This window comes from Coregonus clupeaformis, chromosome 20 (assembly GCF_020615455.1).
Source record: "Coregonus clupeaformis isolate EN_2021a chromosome 20, ASM2061545v1, whole genome shotgun sequence".
NCBI classification, from domain to species: Eukaryota; Metazoa; Chordata; class Actinopteri; order Salmoniformes; family Salmonidae; genus Coregonus; species Coregonus clupeaformis.
In genome coordinates this window covers 56,208,768-56,225,435 of record NC_059211.1, presented here as the reverse complement: position 1 = coordinate 56,225,435, position 16,668 = coordinate 56,208,768, and the positions used below count along the sequence as shown (strand labels likewise).

Genomic DNA, 16,668 nt, shown 5'->3' with positions numbered 1-16,668 from the left:
AATGTTTGCTAAATCCTTGGTTGGTGTTGTGTCTGACCAACCTTGGTTGACCTCCTGCAGGCCTACAGCGTACTGGGAGCGTTCCCTCAGTCCTCCCAGGAACAGATGCACCAGCTCTGCTATGTTCCCAGCCATCGCTGCATTCAGAGAGAAGTCTCCCTTCAGAGTCAGGAGACACACAGAATGGCCAAACGCCTTGCCCTCCCTGAGAGAAGGAGGAGAATCACTCATATTACTGAAAGATACTAGTTAACTCATAATGAGGTATCCAACATATAATCCAGGGTATTATTCACTACTCAGTGAACCGGGAACATTCCCAGAACATCAGCTAAGATTCCCATTAAGTTCTAGTAGGGTTTTATCTAACATTAGGATGATAACATCCCCAAAACATTCAAAGAATGTTTTTGATAACACATTTGTAAAAATAAATATTATATATCCTTGGAATGTTCTCCTAACATTCACAAAAATGTTGTGCACAATATCTGTAACAACCACCACAGAACATTCCCCAAATGTTCTCATTAGGTTTCCAGGTAATGTAATGTAACATAATGCACCAGTAATTTCCCCAGCAAACCAAAATTGGTTCTGTGAAAGTTCCCAGAACATTCATTAGGTTAAGGCAAATGTTCCCATAACACAAAAACTGTCCAACCTCTGTGCAGCCTTTGACCTAGCTTCCTGGTGGCATCCCAAATGGCACCCTATTCCCTACGTATATAGCACACTACTTTTGATTAGAACCCTACGGGCCCTGGTCAAAAGTAGTGCACTACATAGGGAATAGGGTGCAATTTGGGAAGCTCACCCTGCTCCCAACCACTGTGCACCTTAACTGTGACCTTTAACCTATAGCTTATTGTGCTGTACCTCATGGTGTTGACCCCAGTGACCTCTGGGTAGGAGAGCTGCAGCAGTCTCCTCTCCTTCTCATCCAGGAAGGTGATGCCTGTCCAGTTGATCGCCACAATGAACTTGTTTTTAGGCAGTGCAGGACCTGGTAATATGCATAATGAGTTAAACCAGCAGGATAAACAAAATGTTTGCCTCCCAAATTTACATTTACATTTACGTCATTTAGCAGACGCTCTTATCCAGAGCGACTTACAAATTGGCGCATTCACCTTAGAGCCAGTGGGATAACCACTTTACACATTTATTTTTTATTTTTTATCATAATAATAATAATATGCCATTTAGCAGATGCTTTTATCCAAAGCGACTTACAGTCAAGCGTGCATACATTTTTGTGTATGGGTGGTCCCGGGGATCGAACCCACTACCTTGGCGTTACAAGCGCCGTGTTCTACCTCTGGGGGGGGTGGGTTTAGAAGGATTAAATGACAAATGACACCCTATTCCCTATGTAGTCCACTACTTTTGACCAGAGGCCCAACAGCAGGGAAGGATTGCTGCACTAATGCCTTCCCTTCCCCCCTACTGGCGCTGTCTCTCTACCACATTAACGGCTGTGATCCAAATTGCACCCTATTCCCTACATGTCGGATCTTCATTTCAGCATTCTTTTTGAAGTGATTTTATTTCCTTAGACATTTACATTTTAGTCATTTAGCAGACGCTCTTATCCAGAGCGACTTACAGTTAGTGAGTGAATACATTATTTTTAATTTTTTTCATACTGGCCCCCCCGTGGGAATCGAACCCACAACCCTGCCGTTGCAAACGCCATGCTCTACCAAACTGAGCTACATCCCTGCCGGCCATTCCCTCCCCTACCCTGGACGACGCTGGGCCAATTGTGCGCCGGCCCATGGGTCTCCCGGTCGCGGCCGGCTACGACAGAGCCTGCCGCGACCGGCATTCAAATGAGCCTCGTGATTTAGATACGTTCACTGAAAACCCTCGTTCTCTCCATGCGGGAGGCAGTGGAGCCATTCGGACCAGTGCCAGCTATCGGGGTCAGTGGAGCCATGTTAATAAGCATGTTAATAAGCTTAAACGCTAAAGCACCAGACGTAATATTAATAAATGTCCTGATGCTACTGTAGGCCTTTAGGTCCTGTTACTGTAACGTTCAAATGTACAAAAATGTATCTGAAAAAGCATCCATAGACATCAACAACCGTCATTTTATATAGCTTAATAACACACGCTAGATATTGGTCTCCGCTATGACCTACAAGTGTCAAGTGTATCCAAAATGCAGCCGTCCAGCAGGCTATAGCTTACTGTAGCCTATCAACAGCAGGCTATAGCTTACTGTAGCCTATCAACAGCAGGCTATAGCTTACTGTAGCCTATCAACAGCAGGCTATAGCTTACTGTAGCCTATCAACAGCAGGCTATAGCTTACTGTAGCCTATCAAAAGTCATTGCAGACACAGGCTTATAATATCAGATGTAAAGATATGATGACGTTGAGAATAGTGACGTAGCCTAACGGAATGGAGCGCAATGGTGCATGCCCATGATTTTTTAAAAATGTAAATCTACAGTATATATTATCGAAAAAGAGGACATCTTAAGGTTTTCTAGCAAACCTAAGGTCATGAATCAATTGTCAGAATTGAGTTAACTGGTGGAATGGGGTGGTCTACTGGTTAGAGACGCTACCTTCAGTGTGCATATATACATATAGGCGTACCCATGTTGGTGTGGGATTGATTCCGGCCCATGCCCTTCTGGAACAAATAACTCAATCCCCCGATTGACTTGATTTAGTTACACATTTATTAACATATGGACAGTCCAGGGATATTTTACATTTTCAAGGAACATGTATCACTCACCAAGCGAGGAGCTGTTGTATGGAGGTCATTGACAGAGTGTCGAATTTGGTCAACAAGAAATTGAATGGCTTATTTGCTACTGTATGTGTGTCTTATTTAATCGAATAGAAGTTTCGTAATGATTCGGTTGTTTACGAGTGTACTGATATAAATAGGACACATGACGTTCCAGCAAATTTGAGAAAAAAACACTAAGTCATAAACTCTGCCTATTTCTACAATTAATCTTCTTTAATTATGATTTTAAACATAACCTTAACCATGCTGCTAGCCTTATGCCTAACCCTAACCTTAAATTAAGACCAAAAAGCAAATGTTTATTTTCAATTTGTTTTTAGATATAGCCAATTTTGACTTTGTGGCTGCGGTAACTAATGGAAACAGTTTTGGCTGCTGTTCACACGTGCATCTGCCCTCTCATTGGCTAGAATAGCCCCACCTGATCTTGCCTCCTCCCAACTGCCTTCCATTTTTTTGAAGACATTTATTTTTATTGTTAGAGCGCCCACTAGAGTATCTGGTCAATATAATGGATCATCTGTGACTACCTAGGGAGTAGGCTGCCAGTTTGGACTCAGCCTAAATATGTCAAACTCCCTCATGCCAAGGGTTAAATCTGTGATAAGAAGTATGTGAATGCACACTTCTGGAGAAGGATGGAGAATTGGGATGCAACCTGAGATCATTTTATTGGAGAGGACTGTGTTTAATACCTGAGAACTTGGAGGCCTCGAAGAACCTGGAGAAGAACATAGGCCACTTCTGACGAGCGTAGTCCACCACCTCAGCCTTCACACCTGCTGCTTTCTGCCTGGAGTTGACATACGGACCCTGGTATAGGGCAGACAGAGCAGAGGAACATCAGAAGACAGTACACAGTTGGAAAGAACATTGTCTCGCACAGTAGAGAAGGAAACAATCATATTAATCCATACAGCTGCTCTCTATGACCAGCAGAGACTTCAGGCCTGTTAATAATACAGCTGTCTCTATGACCAGCAGAGACTTCAGGCCTGTTAATAATACAGCTGTCTCTATGACCAGCAGAGACTTCAGGCCTGTTAATAATACAGCTGTCTCTATGACCAGCAGAGACTTCAGGACTGTTAATAATACAGCGGTCTCTATGACCAGGAGAGACTTCAGGACTGTTAATAATACAGCTGTCTCCTTGACCAGCAGAGACTTCAGGCCTGTTAATAATACAGCTGTCTCTATGACCAGCAGAGACTTCAGGCCTGTTAATAATACAGCTGTCTCTATGACCAGCAGAGACTTCAGGCCTGTTAATAATACAGCTGTCTCTATGACCAGCAGAGACTTCAGGCCTGTTAATAATATAGCTGTCTCTATGACCAGCAGAGACTTCAGGCCTATTAATAATACAGCTGTCTCTATGACCGGCAGAGACTTCAGGCCTGTTAATAATACAGCTGTCTCTATGACCGGCAGAGACTTCAGGCCTGTTAATAATACAGCTGTCTCTATGACCAGCAGAGACTTCAGGCCTGTTAATAATACAGCTGTCTCTATGACCAGCAGAGACTTCAGGCCTGTTAATAATACAGCTGTCTCTATGACCAGCAGGGACTTCAGGCCTGTTAATAATACAGCTGTCTCTATGACCAGCAGAGACTTCAGGCCTGTTAATAATACAGCTGTCTCTATGACCAGCAGAGACTTCAGGTCTGTTAATAAGTAATGTGCAGGATTCGGGTCATTCCATTTCATGAGGAACATTTCAACTGGATTTCTAGTTTACTTGCTGAATTGACTGAATTTAAATGGAATTGACTGAATTTAAATGGAATTGACTAAATTTAAATGGAAATGACCACAACCCCGTTAATGAGTGATCTAACTCATGTTTTGTATTTACGGTCTACATGTGTATTTTCTTAATTGTTAAATAAACTCAAATGAATCAGTCAACTCACCTGAGCATGGGCAGCGCTGACCATCTGAAGCCATTGGTCCTGAGACTTGGCCTCCAGAAGAGAGGAGTTAATGCAGTCCTTAACTACAGTCTTAGCGTTGTCAAGACTACAGTCTGATCCATACTGGATGTAGAAGTGTTTGGCTGACAGCTGGACTATGTCATCCTCCTGGAGAGAATGGAGATTAGAAAGGACATTAGTTCAAGTTTAAGTAAAACAACTTTGCCCATTTCTGTTAGAAGCAGAAAATGTGTCTTCTGCTTAGGAATATATTACCAATAAAACAGTAATAACGAATGAAAGAGCCAGGGGTTAAAGCCAAAACAAATCCCATGAAAGAGCCAGGGGTTAAAGCCAAAACAAATCCCATGAAAGAGCCAGGGGTTAAAGCCAAAACAAATCCCATAAAAGAGCTAGGGGTTAAAGCCGAAACAAATCCCATGAAAGAGCCAGGGGTTAAAGCCACAAAAAATCCCATGAAAGAGCCAGGGATTAACGCCAAAACAAATCCCATGAAAGAGCCAGGGGTTAAAGCCAAAACAAATCCCATGAAAGAGCCAGGGGTTAAAGCCAAAACAAATCCCATGAAAGAGCCAGGGGTTAAAGCCAAAACAAATCCCATGAAAGAGCCAGGGGTGAAAGCCAAAACAAATCCCATGAAAGAGCCAGGGGTTAAAGCCAAAACAAATCCCATGAAAGAGCCAGGGGTTTAAGCCAAAACAAATCCCATGAAAGAGCCAGGGGTTAAAGCCAAAACCAATTCCATGAAAGAGCTAGGGGTGAAAGCCAAAACAAATCCCATGAAAGAGCCAGGGGTTAAAGCCAAAACAAATCCCATGAAAGAGCCAGGGGTTAAAGCCAAAACAAATCCCATAAAGAGCCAGGGGTTAAAGCCAAAACAAATCCCATGACTGAAACTTAAGTTGATCTCAGATCGATTGTCTGGGGCCAAGTTAACCTCCCCTTTCATGTAAGAAAGTCATGACCATCATGCTTTTAGAAAAAGAGGATCATTCTGTACATGCGGGTTTGACCAATTCCAGTCCCCTTGCTTAGGGTCCTCCCCGGGAGAATTTGGACGTAGAAGGACTGAGATGCTCAGTTCTGGTGACTTAAAAAAAAAAAGTCTCTACTTCAAAATTAATCAAAATAAAATGATGTTGACACCATCTAAAATATAATTTACACCTCCAGGAATGGGCCTAATAACATATTGGTCAAAATGATGCTAAAAGTATTTTAACGTATTGGACCGTGCCTATAGCCTATGCATGGTCTATATTACCAGTTGTGTTACCATCGGAGTGTCAGTTCAGTGCACACAGCATAACAGACTGAACAAATATTTGAGGATACATTTATTTCTGAATATATTTAGTAGAACAGACATGCGTCTGTCTGTATTTGTTATCTCCAATTCTCGAACCATTCAACCATTTATTTTTTAAAGAAAACTCCAGTTTTTGCCAGTGGCTTTCATGCGATTTCCACGTGAGCTTGTCAGAGGTGGCCCCTTCGTAAAGTGATCCTTCGACCCGGATAAATCAACGACCTTACAGTAATGTACACTGAGTACACCATGGCTGACCCCATTTAGTCTTCTGGTCGATCGTTTGGTCGACCAAGACTGCTTTAGTCCAGCAGTAGCAAAAAAAATAGAACCTGTTTAGCACACATAATATCACAATATCACAATATCCACAATATCATAATATCACAATATCACAATATCATAATATCACAATATCACAATATCACAATATCACAATATCACAATATCACAATATCACAATATCACAATATCATAATATCATAATATCACAATATCATAATATCATAATATCCCAATATCACAACATCATAATTTCACAATATCACAATATCATAATATCACAATATCATAATATCACAATATCACAATATCACAATATCACAATATCATAATATCACAATATCACAATATCATAATATCATAATATCATAATATCACAATATCATAATATCATAATATCATAATATCACAATATCACAATATCATAATATAACGCAGCCCTTCTCACACTGGTACTCGATAGACCACGGTAAATGTTCCAAACCTTTACAGCGGTTCTTCGAGACGTACAGTATATGAACCAGTGACGTAAATCACTTCACTTCAAGATTGACTGTGTAGGGTAAGGTTGACCCTAGACCAGGGTTCTTCAAGTCCGGTCCTGGAGGGGGCCGAAACACCTCTGTTTTTCATCCTCTCCTTCTAATCAGGGGCTAATTCAGACCTGGGGACACCAGGTGAGTGCAATTAACTACCAGGTAGAAATAAAAAAAAAACAGAAGTGTTTTCGGCCCTCCAGGACCGGACTTGAAGAACCCTGTTCTAGACACTGATCTTGGGTCAGTTCTGAATTTTTCCCCACTAATTGTGAGAGTTAGGATAGGGGGGAGCTGATCCTAGACCTGTACCCAGGGGAAACTTAACCCCAGAGCAAGACTGACAGTGCATTACCATTACATCACCTTGTCACACTGGTACTCTCCGTAGCGTAGTCCCCTGATGACCTGTCTGTAGATGAGGTCTGTGCTGACGGAGTCTTCTTTGCAGTCGTGCCACGGGGTGAAGATCTCCTTCCTGTAGTAGAGTCGCCAGGGGGCGTGCTGCTCCTGCCCACCTTTCCGTTTCACTTCCTGTTCGCACTGGGAGATGGCGTCCATCACGTGCTCCCGCCCGCTGCCCAGCGACCACACCTGGAGGGGGTGGGACCAAGAGACACCTCAATTGACATTGCACTAAACACACACACCGACACTAAGAACCCTGTCACATCGGTCCACCAGACAGTTGCTCAATTCCAAATCGAGCCCCAGTCTCTCATCCCTAGACACTCCTGTGGATCTGAAGAGGTCAGCAACATGGCCAAAATGTAATCCAGACTATCAGAAGGCAAAGGTGAAGCCAGCGCCATATCGATTACAACCTCGGATGTACAGGAGGGCCTAGGGGTCGATTTGGAAATCAGGGTGTCTCAAAGACCTTTCTGGAAGTAGAGGTCAGAGTAAAACAGTACAGGTGGGGGATCTATTCTACTAATAATAGTACTGCTTACCTTTTCATAGAGAGCCACGTAGAGAGAGAAGCCGAAGGTGTCTTTGAGGGAGACCTTCTCAGAGAGTAACTGGCAGATCTCCTTGGAGGTGGAGGCGGAGTCTACAGGCAGGCTGATGGTGCGTCCGTCCATCAGCGTCACAGACACCGCAATGGGCTTCTTAGACTTGGTCGCCTGTCAGTCACCGCAAACACAGGTCAGAGGTCAAAGGTTGGAGAAGAGAAGAACTACAGAAGAACTACAAAATAACCACAGACAGACTACAAAAGAACTACAGAAGAACGTTTAAACAAAAATTGGGATCGTTAACGTTTAGAAAAAAATCCCTAACCGAAAACCCTTTTTTGTTTATGTATTTTTTTCTCCACAAAATTTAAATCACAGAGAAGTCATCACCAAACTACCACTAACCTGATCATCATCATAAATAAATAAACAAATACCTACAATACTCAACAATGCTGTAAAGTTAGTAGGAGGAGATATGCATCTTTCTAATGATTTGCCACCGATATAAAGCCCTCCGCAGGTCATCGTTGTTAACAGTTGGAAAAGAGAGTGAGACAGGGAAGAGACAGCAGCCCAGTACTGTATGGCAATACATTGACAAGTTAAATCAGAAGGTGGTGAAATGCTAACTTTGCGAGGTGGAATTGATCTACAGTGGCAGTACAGGGGGGCAATGCGTAACCATCTGAAAGGGAGGCACCGTGAAACCCAACAGTTGCTGCGATAAGGGACGGAGTGAGAAAATCACTGCCCTGATTAGAGAAAGGATTGCAGTTGATATGCAACCATTATCAATGGTAGAGGATGTCAGCTTCAATGCCCTGATGGCATGCCTAGAACCAGACTACAAGATGTCCAAAAAAAGGTGACGGCCCTGATGAAGAAATTGTACAAAGAGCGAGCTCTCCAACACCATACGTGGTGTAAACCAACAGGATTTTTGGACACATCACTGCAACGAGTCATCACGTTGATGAGAAGTGGGATATGAAGTCCCATGTACTGACCACTGAGAACATGGAGGAGAGGAAGTCCCCTTTACTGAGAACATGGAGGAGAGGAAGTCCCCTTTACTGACCACTGAGAACATGGAGGAGAGGCACACAGCAGAGAACCTAAAACAGCATGAACTGCCATTGTTGCCGAGTGGTTGGGTGACAGCAGTAAGGTGAACGCCGTCTGGTAGGTAGCCATGACTGCGGTAGATTGAACTGCACCGCCCCCTAGCGGTCATACGCAGGACCACATCTTAATTGTGAACTCGTTTCAATGTTTGAATGATAAAAAATAAAAATAAATGGCTGTTTAAACGTCAATCATTTTTTTATTTTTTTTTACATTTTTCACATCCCTACTTCCCTCTCACCTCTAGTTCAAGCCAGCTCGGAGGCTCTCCACGGACTCCATTGGCTACGGTGCGCCTCAGTCTCTTGGCACAGTAGGGGGCATAGCCCATCGGCCCGAAGCGGATAAAGCTCTGGAGGAACTGGAGGAAAGGGAGAGAGATTGAGGTGATCAGTCAACGTAGGATCTAAAAACTCAAGACTATGTAATGCACGGGCCGATTCAGAGTTGTGATAAGCATGCGCAACTCAGACTTTGCGTAAATCATTTCACAAACCGGGTTTCCATCCAACTGTTTTAAGTGAGTAAAAGTATACAGGCCTGGTGGAAACAACACATTTGTCTGTAAACCTTCCAAATGTCGACAAAACAAAACACGCTAGACAAGGTGAGATCTTTTTTTATGTCGCTAAAATTAATTATGCGAGAAGTGGCATGGAAACACCTTTATGCGCAAATATTGATCTAATAACCAATCACATCGAAGTAAACTTGGAGTCACGTGATGACATGTTGTGTGGCCCCTCCCACTAGGACTCAGGAAAGCATCAGTTTATTAGGCTACAGATTAAATAAGTTATGATGAACTTCACAGGGTGGCGAAAGGGCACGGTGATGAGCTTGATGCTCATTTTCAATAAATATCGAGGGTCTTATTCTGGTGACATGATGATCGATGCTTGGCTGCCGTTTGACAAATAAAAATAATCTCTCTCTTTTGTCCATAATAATCTCATCATGTAGCCAAGCCTACCCGCACTGTATATCTGTGAGCTGCTGGCTAGACTGTATATCTGTAAGCTGTTAAGCTAGACTGTATATCTGTGAGCTGTTAAGCTAGACTGTATATCTATGAGCTGCTGGCTAGACTGTATATCTGTAAGCTGTTAAGCTAGACTGTATATCTGTAAACTGTTAAGCTAGACTGTATATCTGTGAGCTGTTAAGCTAGACTGTATATCTGTGAGCTGTTAAACTAGACTGTATATCTGTGAGCTGTTAAGCTAGACTGTATATCTGTGAGCTGTTAAGCTAGACTGTATATCTGTGAGCTGTTAACCTAGACTGTATATCTGTGAGCTGTTAAGCTAGACTGTATATCTGTGAGCTGTTACGCTAGACTGTATATCTGTGAGCTGTTAAGCTAGACTGTATATCTGTGAGCTGTTAAGCTAGACTGTATATCTGTGAGCTGTTAAGCTAGACTGTATATCTGTGAGCTGCTGGCTAGACTCTATATCTGTGAGCTGTTAAGCTAGACTGTATATCTGTGAGCTGTTAAGCTAGACTGTATATATGTAAACTGTTAAGCTAGACTGTATATCTGTGAGCTGTTAAGATAGACTGTATATCTGTAAACTGTTAAGCTAGACTGTATATCTGTGAGCTGCTGGCTAGACTGTATATCTGTAAGCTGTTAAGCTAGACTGTATATCTGTGAGCTGTTAAGCTAGACTGTATATCTGTGAGCTGCTGGCTAGACTGTATATCTGTGAGCTGTTAAGCTAGACTGTATATCTGTAAACTGTTAAGCTAGACTGTATATCTGTGAGCTGTTAAGCTAGACTGTATATCTGTGAGCTGCTGGCTAGACTGTATATCTGTGAGCTGTTAAGCTAGACTGTATATCTGTGAGCTGTTAAGCTAGACTGTATATCTGTGAGCTGTTAAGCTAGACTGTATATCTGTGAGCTGTTAAGCTAGACTGTATATATGTGAGCTGTTAAACTAGACTGTATATATGTGAGCTGTTAAGATAGACTGTATATCTGTGAGCTGCTGGCTAGACTGTATATCTGTGAGCTGTTAAGCTAGACTGTATATCTGTGAGCTGTTAAGCTAGACTGTATATCTGTGAGCTGTTAAGCTAGACTGTATATCTGTGAGCTGTTAAGCTAGACTGTATATCTGTGAGCTGTTAAGCTAGACTGTATATCTGTGAGCTGCTGGCTAGACTGTATATCTGTGAGCTGTTAAGCTAGACTGTATATCTGTGAGCTGTTAACCTAGACTGTATATCTGTGAGCTGTTAAGCTAGACTGTATATCTGTAAACTGTTAAGCTAGACTGTATATCTGTGAGCTGTTAAGCTAGACTGTATATCTGTGAGCTGTTAAGCTAGACTGTATATCTGTGAGCTGTTAAGCTAGACTGTATATCTGTGAGCTGTTAGCTAGACTGTATATCTGTAAGCTGTTAAGCTAGACTGTATATCTGTGAGCTGTTAGCTAGACTGTATATATGTAAGCTGTTAGCTAGACTGTATATCTGTGAGCTGTTAAGCTAGACTGTATATATGTGAGCTGTTAAGCTAGACTGTATATCTGTGAGCTGTTAAGCTAGACTGTATATCTGTGAGCTGTTAGCTAGACTGTATATATGTAAGCTGTTAGCTAGACTGTATATCTGTGAGCTGTTAAGCTAGACTGTATATCTGTGAGCTGTTAAGCTAGACTGTATATCTGTGAGCTGTTAGCTAGACTGTATATCTGTGAGCTGTTAAGCTAGACTGTATATCTGTGAGCTGTTAGCTAGACTGTATATCTGTGAGCTGTTAAGCTAGACTGTATATCTGTGAGCTGTTAGCTAGACTGTATATCTGTGAGCTGTTAAGCTAGACTGTATATCTGTGAGCTGTTAAGCTAGACTGTATATCTGTGAGCTGTTAAGCTAGACTATATATCTGTGAGCTGTTAGCTAGACTGTATATATGTAAGCTGTTAGCTAGACTGTATATCTGTGAGCTGTTAAGCTAGACTGTATATCTGTGAGCTGTTAAGCTAGACTGTATATCTGTGAGCTGCTGGCTAGACTGTATATCTGTGAGCTGTTAAGCTAGACTGTATATCTGTAAACTGTTAAGCTAGACTGTATATCTGTGAGCTGTTAAGCTAGACTGTATATCTGTGAGCTGTTAAGCTAGACTGTATATATGTGAGCTGTTAAACTAGACTGTATATATGTGAGCTGTTAAGATATACAGTCTATCTTAACAGCTCACATATATACAGCTCTAACAGCTCACATATGCAGTCTAGCTTAACAGCTCACAGATTACAGTCTAGCTTAACAGCTCACAGATATAGTCAGCTTAACAGCTCACAGATATACAGTCTAGCTTAACAGCTCACAGATATACAGTCTAGCCAGCAGCTCACAGATATACAGTCTATCTGTGAGCTGCTGGCTAGACTGTATATCTGTGAGCTGTTAAGCTAGACTGTATATCTGTGAGCTGTTAAGCTAGACTGTATATCTGTGAGCTGTTAAGCTAGACTGTATATCTGTGAGCTGTTAAGCTAGACTGTATATCTGTGAGCTGCTGGCTAGACTGTATATCTGTGAGCTGTTAAGCTAGACTGTATATATGTGAGCTGTTAAGCTAGACTGTATATCTGTGAGCTGTTAAGCTAGACTGTATATCTGTAAACTGTTAAGCTAGACTGTATATCTGTGAGCTGTTAAGCTAGACTGTATATCTGTGAGCTGTTAAGCTAGACTGTATATCTGTGAGCTGTTAAGCTAGACTGTATATCTGTGAGCTGTTAGCTAGACTGTGTATCTGTAAGCTGTTAAGCTAGACTGTATATCTGTGAGCTGTTAGCTAGACTGTATATATGTAAGCTGTTAGCTAGACTGTATATCTGTGAGCTGTTAAGCTAGACTGTATATCTGTGAGCTGTTAAGCTAGACTGTATATCTGTGAGCTGTTAAGCTAGACTGTATATATGTGAGCTGTTAGCTAGACTGTATATATGTAAGCTGTTAGCTAGACTGTATATCTGTGAGCTGTTAAGCTAGACTGTATATCTGTGAGCTGTTAAGCTAGACTGTATATCTGTGAGCTGTTAGCTAGACTGTATATCTGTGAGCTGTTAAGCTAGACTGTATATCTGTGAGCTGTTAGCTAGACTGTATATCTGTGAGCTGTTAAGCTAGACTGTATATCTGTAAACTGTTAAGCTAGACTGTATATCTGTGAGCTGTTAAGCTAGACTGTATATCTGTGAGCTGTTAAGCTAGACTGTATATCTGTGAGCTGTTAAGCTAGACTGTATATCTGTGAGCTGTTAGCTAGACTGTATATCTGTAAGCTGTTAAGCTAGACTGTATATCTGTGAGCTGTTAGCTAGACTGTATATATGTAAGCTGTTAGCTAGACTGTATATCTGTGAGCTGTTAAGCTAGACTGTATATATGTGAGCTGTTAAGCTAGACTGTATATCTGTGAGCTGCTGGCTAGACTGTATATCTGTGAGCTGTTAGCTAGACTGTATATCTGTGAGCTGTTAAGCTAGACTGTATATCTGTGAGCTGTTAGCTAGACTGTATATCTGTGAGCTGTTAAGCTAGACTGTATATCTGTGAGCTGTTAGCTAGACTGTATATCTGTGAGCTGTTAAGCTAGACTGTATATCTGTGAGCTGTTAAGCTAGACTGTATATCTGTGAGCTGTTAAGCTAGACTATATATCTGTGAGCTGTTAGCTAGACTGTATATATGTAAGCTGTTAGCTAGACTGTATATCTGTGAGCTGTTAAGCTAGACTGTATATCTGTGAGCTGTTAAGCTAGACTGTATATCTGTGAGCTGCTGGCTAGACTGTATATCTGTGAGCTGTTAAGCTAGACTGTATATCTGTAAACTGTTAAGCTAGACTGTATATCTGTGAGCTGTTAAGCTAGACTGTATATCTGTGAGCTGTTAAGCTAGACTGTATATATGTGAGCTGTTAAACTAGACTGTATATATGTGAGCTGTTAAGATATACAGTCTATCTTAACAGCTCACATATATACAGTCTAGTTTAACAGCTCACACTATGCAGTCTAGCTTAACAGCTCACAGACATACAGTCTGCTTAACAGCTCACAGATACACAGTCTAGCAACAGCTCACAGATGCTCAGTCTAGCCAACAGCTCACAGATATACAGTCTAGCCAGCAGCTCACAGACATACAGTCTATCTGTGAGCTGCTGGCTAGACTGTATATCTGTGAGCTGTTAAGCTAGACTGTATATCTGTGAGCTGTTAAGCTAGACTGTATATCTGTGAGCTGTTAAGCTAGACTGTATATCTGTGAGCTGTTAAGCTAGACTGTATATCTGTGAGCTGCTGGCTAGACTGTATATCTGTGAGCTGTTAAGCTAGACTGTATATATGTGAGCTGTTAAGCTAGACTGTATATCTGTGAGCTGTTAAGCTAGACTGTATATCTGTAAACTGTTAAGCTAGACTGTATATCTGTGAGCTGTTAAGCTAGACTGTATATCTGTGAGCTGTTAAGCTAGACTGTATATCTGTGAGCTGTTAAGCTAGACTGTATATCTGTGAGCTGTTAGCTAGACTGTGTATCTGTAAGCTGTTAAGCTAGACTGTATATCTGTGAGCTGTTAAGCTAGACTGTATATCTGTAAGCTGTTAAGCTAGACTGTATATCTGTGAGCTGTTAAGCTAGACTGTATATCTGTGAGCTGTTAAGCTAGACTGTATATCTGTGAGCTGTTAAGCTAGACTGTATATATGTGAGCTGTTAGCTAGACTGTATATATGTAAGCTGTTAGCTAGACTGTATATCTGTGAGCTGTTAAGCTAGACTGTATATCTGTGAGCTGTTAAGCTAGACTGTATATCTGTGAGCTGTTAGCTAGACTGTATATCTGTGAGCTGTTAAGCTAGACTGTATATCTGTGAGCTGTTAGCTAGACTGTATATCTGTGAGCTGTTAAGCTAGACTGTATATCTGTGAGCTGTTAGCTAGACTGTATATCTGTGAGCTGTTAAGCTAGACTGTATATCTGCGAGCTGTTAAGCTAGACTGTATATCTGTGAGCTGTTAAGCTAGACTGTATATCCCCAGACAGATGGAAAGGAGGGAGGATCTACCTTGATGAAGCGTTCAGTGGGGGGGAAGATCCCCAGACAGATGGACAGGAGGATCCAACCTCGATAGAAACTGCTGCGGTTCCCATTCTCCTGCAGCTGCTTACAGATCTGACAGTAGATCTCATCTCTACATGGAGAAAACAGAGGAAGAAGAGAGGAAAGATGGTGAAAACAGAGGAAGAAGAGAGGAAAGATGGTGAAAACAGAGGAAGAAGAGAGGAAAGATGGTGAAAACAGAGGAAGAAGAGAGTGGGAGAAGAAAGAGAGTAGAGGAGAAGAGAGAGGGAGGGAGGAAAGAGAGGAGAGGAGAGAGGGAGGAAAGAGAGGAGAGGAGAGAGGGAGGAAAGAGAGGAGAGGAGAGAGGGAGGAAAGAGAGGAGAAGAGAGAGGGAGGGAGGAAAGAGAGGAGAAGAGAGAGAGAGGGAAGAGAGGAGAAGAGAGGAGAAGAGAGAGGGAGGAAAGAGAGGAGAGGGAGAGGAGAGAGGGAGGAAAGAGAGGAGAAGAGAGAGGGAGGAAAGAGAGGAGAGGAGAGAGGGAGGAAAGAGAGGAGAGGAGAGAGGGAGGAAAGAGAGGAGAAGAGAGAGGGAGGGAGGAAAGAGAGGAGAAGAGAGAGGGAGGGAAGAGAGGAGAAGAGAGAGGAGAAGAGAGAGGGAGGAAAGAGAGGAGAGGAGAGAGGGAGGGAAGAGAGGAGAAGAGAAGAGAGAGGGAGGGAGGAAAGAGAGGAGAGGAGAGAGGGAGGGAAGAGAGGAGAAGAGAAGAGAGAGGGAGGGAGGAAAGAGAGGAGAAGAGAGAGGGAGGAAAGAGAGGAGAGGAGAGAGGGAGGGAAGAGAGGAGAAGAGAAGAGAGAGGGAGGAAAGAGAGGAGGAGAGGGGGAGGGAAGAGAGGAGAAGAGAGGGAGGGAAGAGAGGAGAAGAGAGAGGGAGGGAGGGAAGAGAGGAGAAGAGAGAGGAAGGAAAGAGAGGAGAGGAGAGAGGGAGGGAAGAGAGGAGAAGAGAGAGGGAGGGAGGGAAGAGAGGAGAAGAGAGAGGGAGGAAAGAGAGGAGAAGAGAGGAGAAGAGAGAGGGAGGAAAGAGAGGAGAAGAGAGGGAGGAAAGAGAGGAGAGGAGAGAGAGGGAGGGAAGAGAAGAGACGAGAGGAGAAGAGAGAGGGAGGAAAGAGAGGAGAAGAGAGGGAGGAATGAGAGGAGAGGAGAGAGAGGGAGGGAAGAGAGGAGAGGAGAGAGAGGGAGGGAAGAGAGGAGAGAGAGGGGGGGAAGAGAGGAGAGGAGAGAGAGGGAGGGAGGAAAGAGAGGAGAAGAGAGAGGGAGGGAGGGAAGAGAGGAGGAGAGAGGGAGGGAGGAAAGAGAGGAGGAGAGAGAGGGAGGAAAGAGAGGAGAAGAGAGAGGGATGAAAGAGAGGAGAAGAGAGAGGGAGGAAAGAGAGGAGAAGAGAGAGGGAGGAAAGAGAGGAGAAGAGAGAGGGAGGAAAGAGAGGAGAGGAGAGAGGGAGGGAAGAGAGGAGAAGAGAGAGGGAGAAAAGAGAGGAGAAGAGAGAGGGAGGAAAGAGAGGAGAAGAGAGAGGGAGGAAAGAGAGGAGAAGAGAGAGGGAGGAAAGAGAGGAGAAGAGAGAGGGAGGAAAGAGGAGAAGAGAGGA

General features: G+C 42.8%; 1 protein-coding gene across 1 annotated transcript in view; it reads right to left on the bottom strand.

Annotated features, from left to right (window-relative positions):
- Positions 1-16,668, bottom strand: part of LOC121534170 (unconventional myosin-VIIa-like) — a 78,485-nt gene that overhangs the window by 26,434 nt on the left and 35,383 nt on the right. The window contains exons 28-35 of the mRNA XM_041840698.2: positions 15,039-15,165; positions 9,173-9,292; positions 7,798-7,971; positions 7,211-7,438; positions 4,697-4,864; positions 3,473-3,590; positions 880-1,006; positions 42-205 (exon numbers count right to left, since the gene is read on the bottom strand). Of these exons, the coding sequence (XP_041696632.1) occupies positions 42-205; positions 880-1,006; positions 3,473-3,590; positions 4,697-4,864; positions 7,211-7,438; positions 7,798-7,971; positions 9,173-9,292; positions 15,039-15,165 (1,226 nt within the window). The remainder of the gene's footprint in view (positions 1-41; positions 206-879; positions 1,007-3,472; positions 3,591-4,696; positions 4,865-7,210; positions 7,439-7,797; positions 7,972-9,172; positions 9,293-15,038; positions 15,166-16,668) is intronic.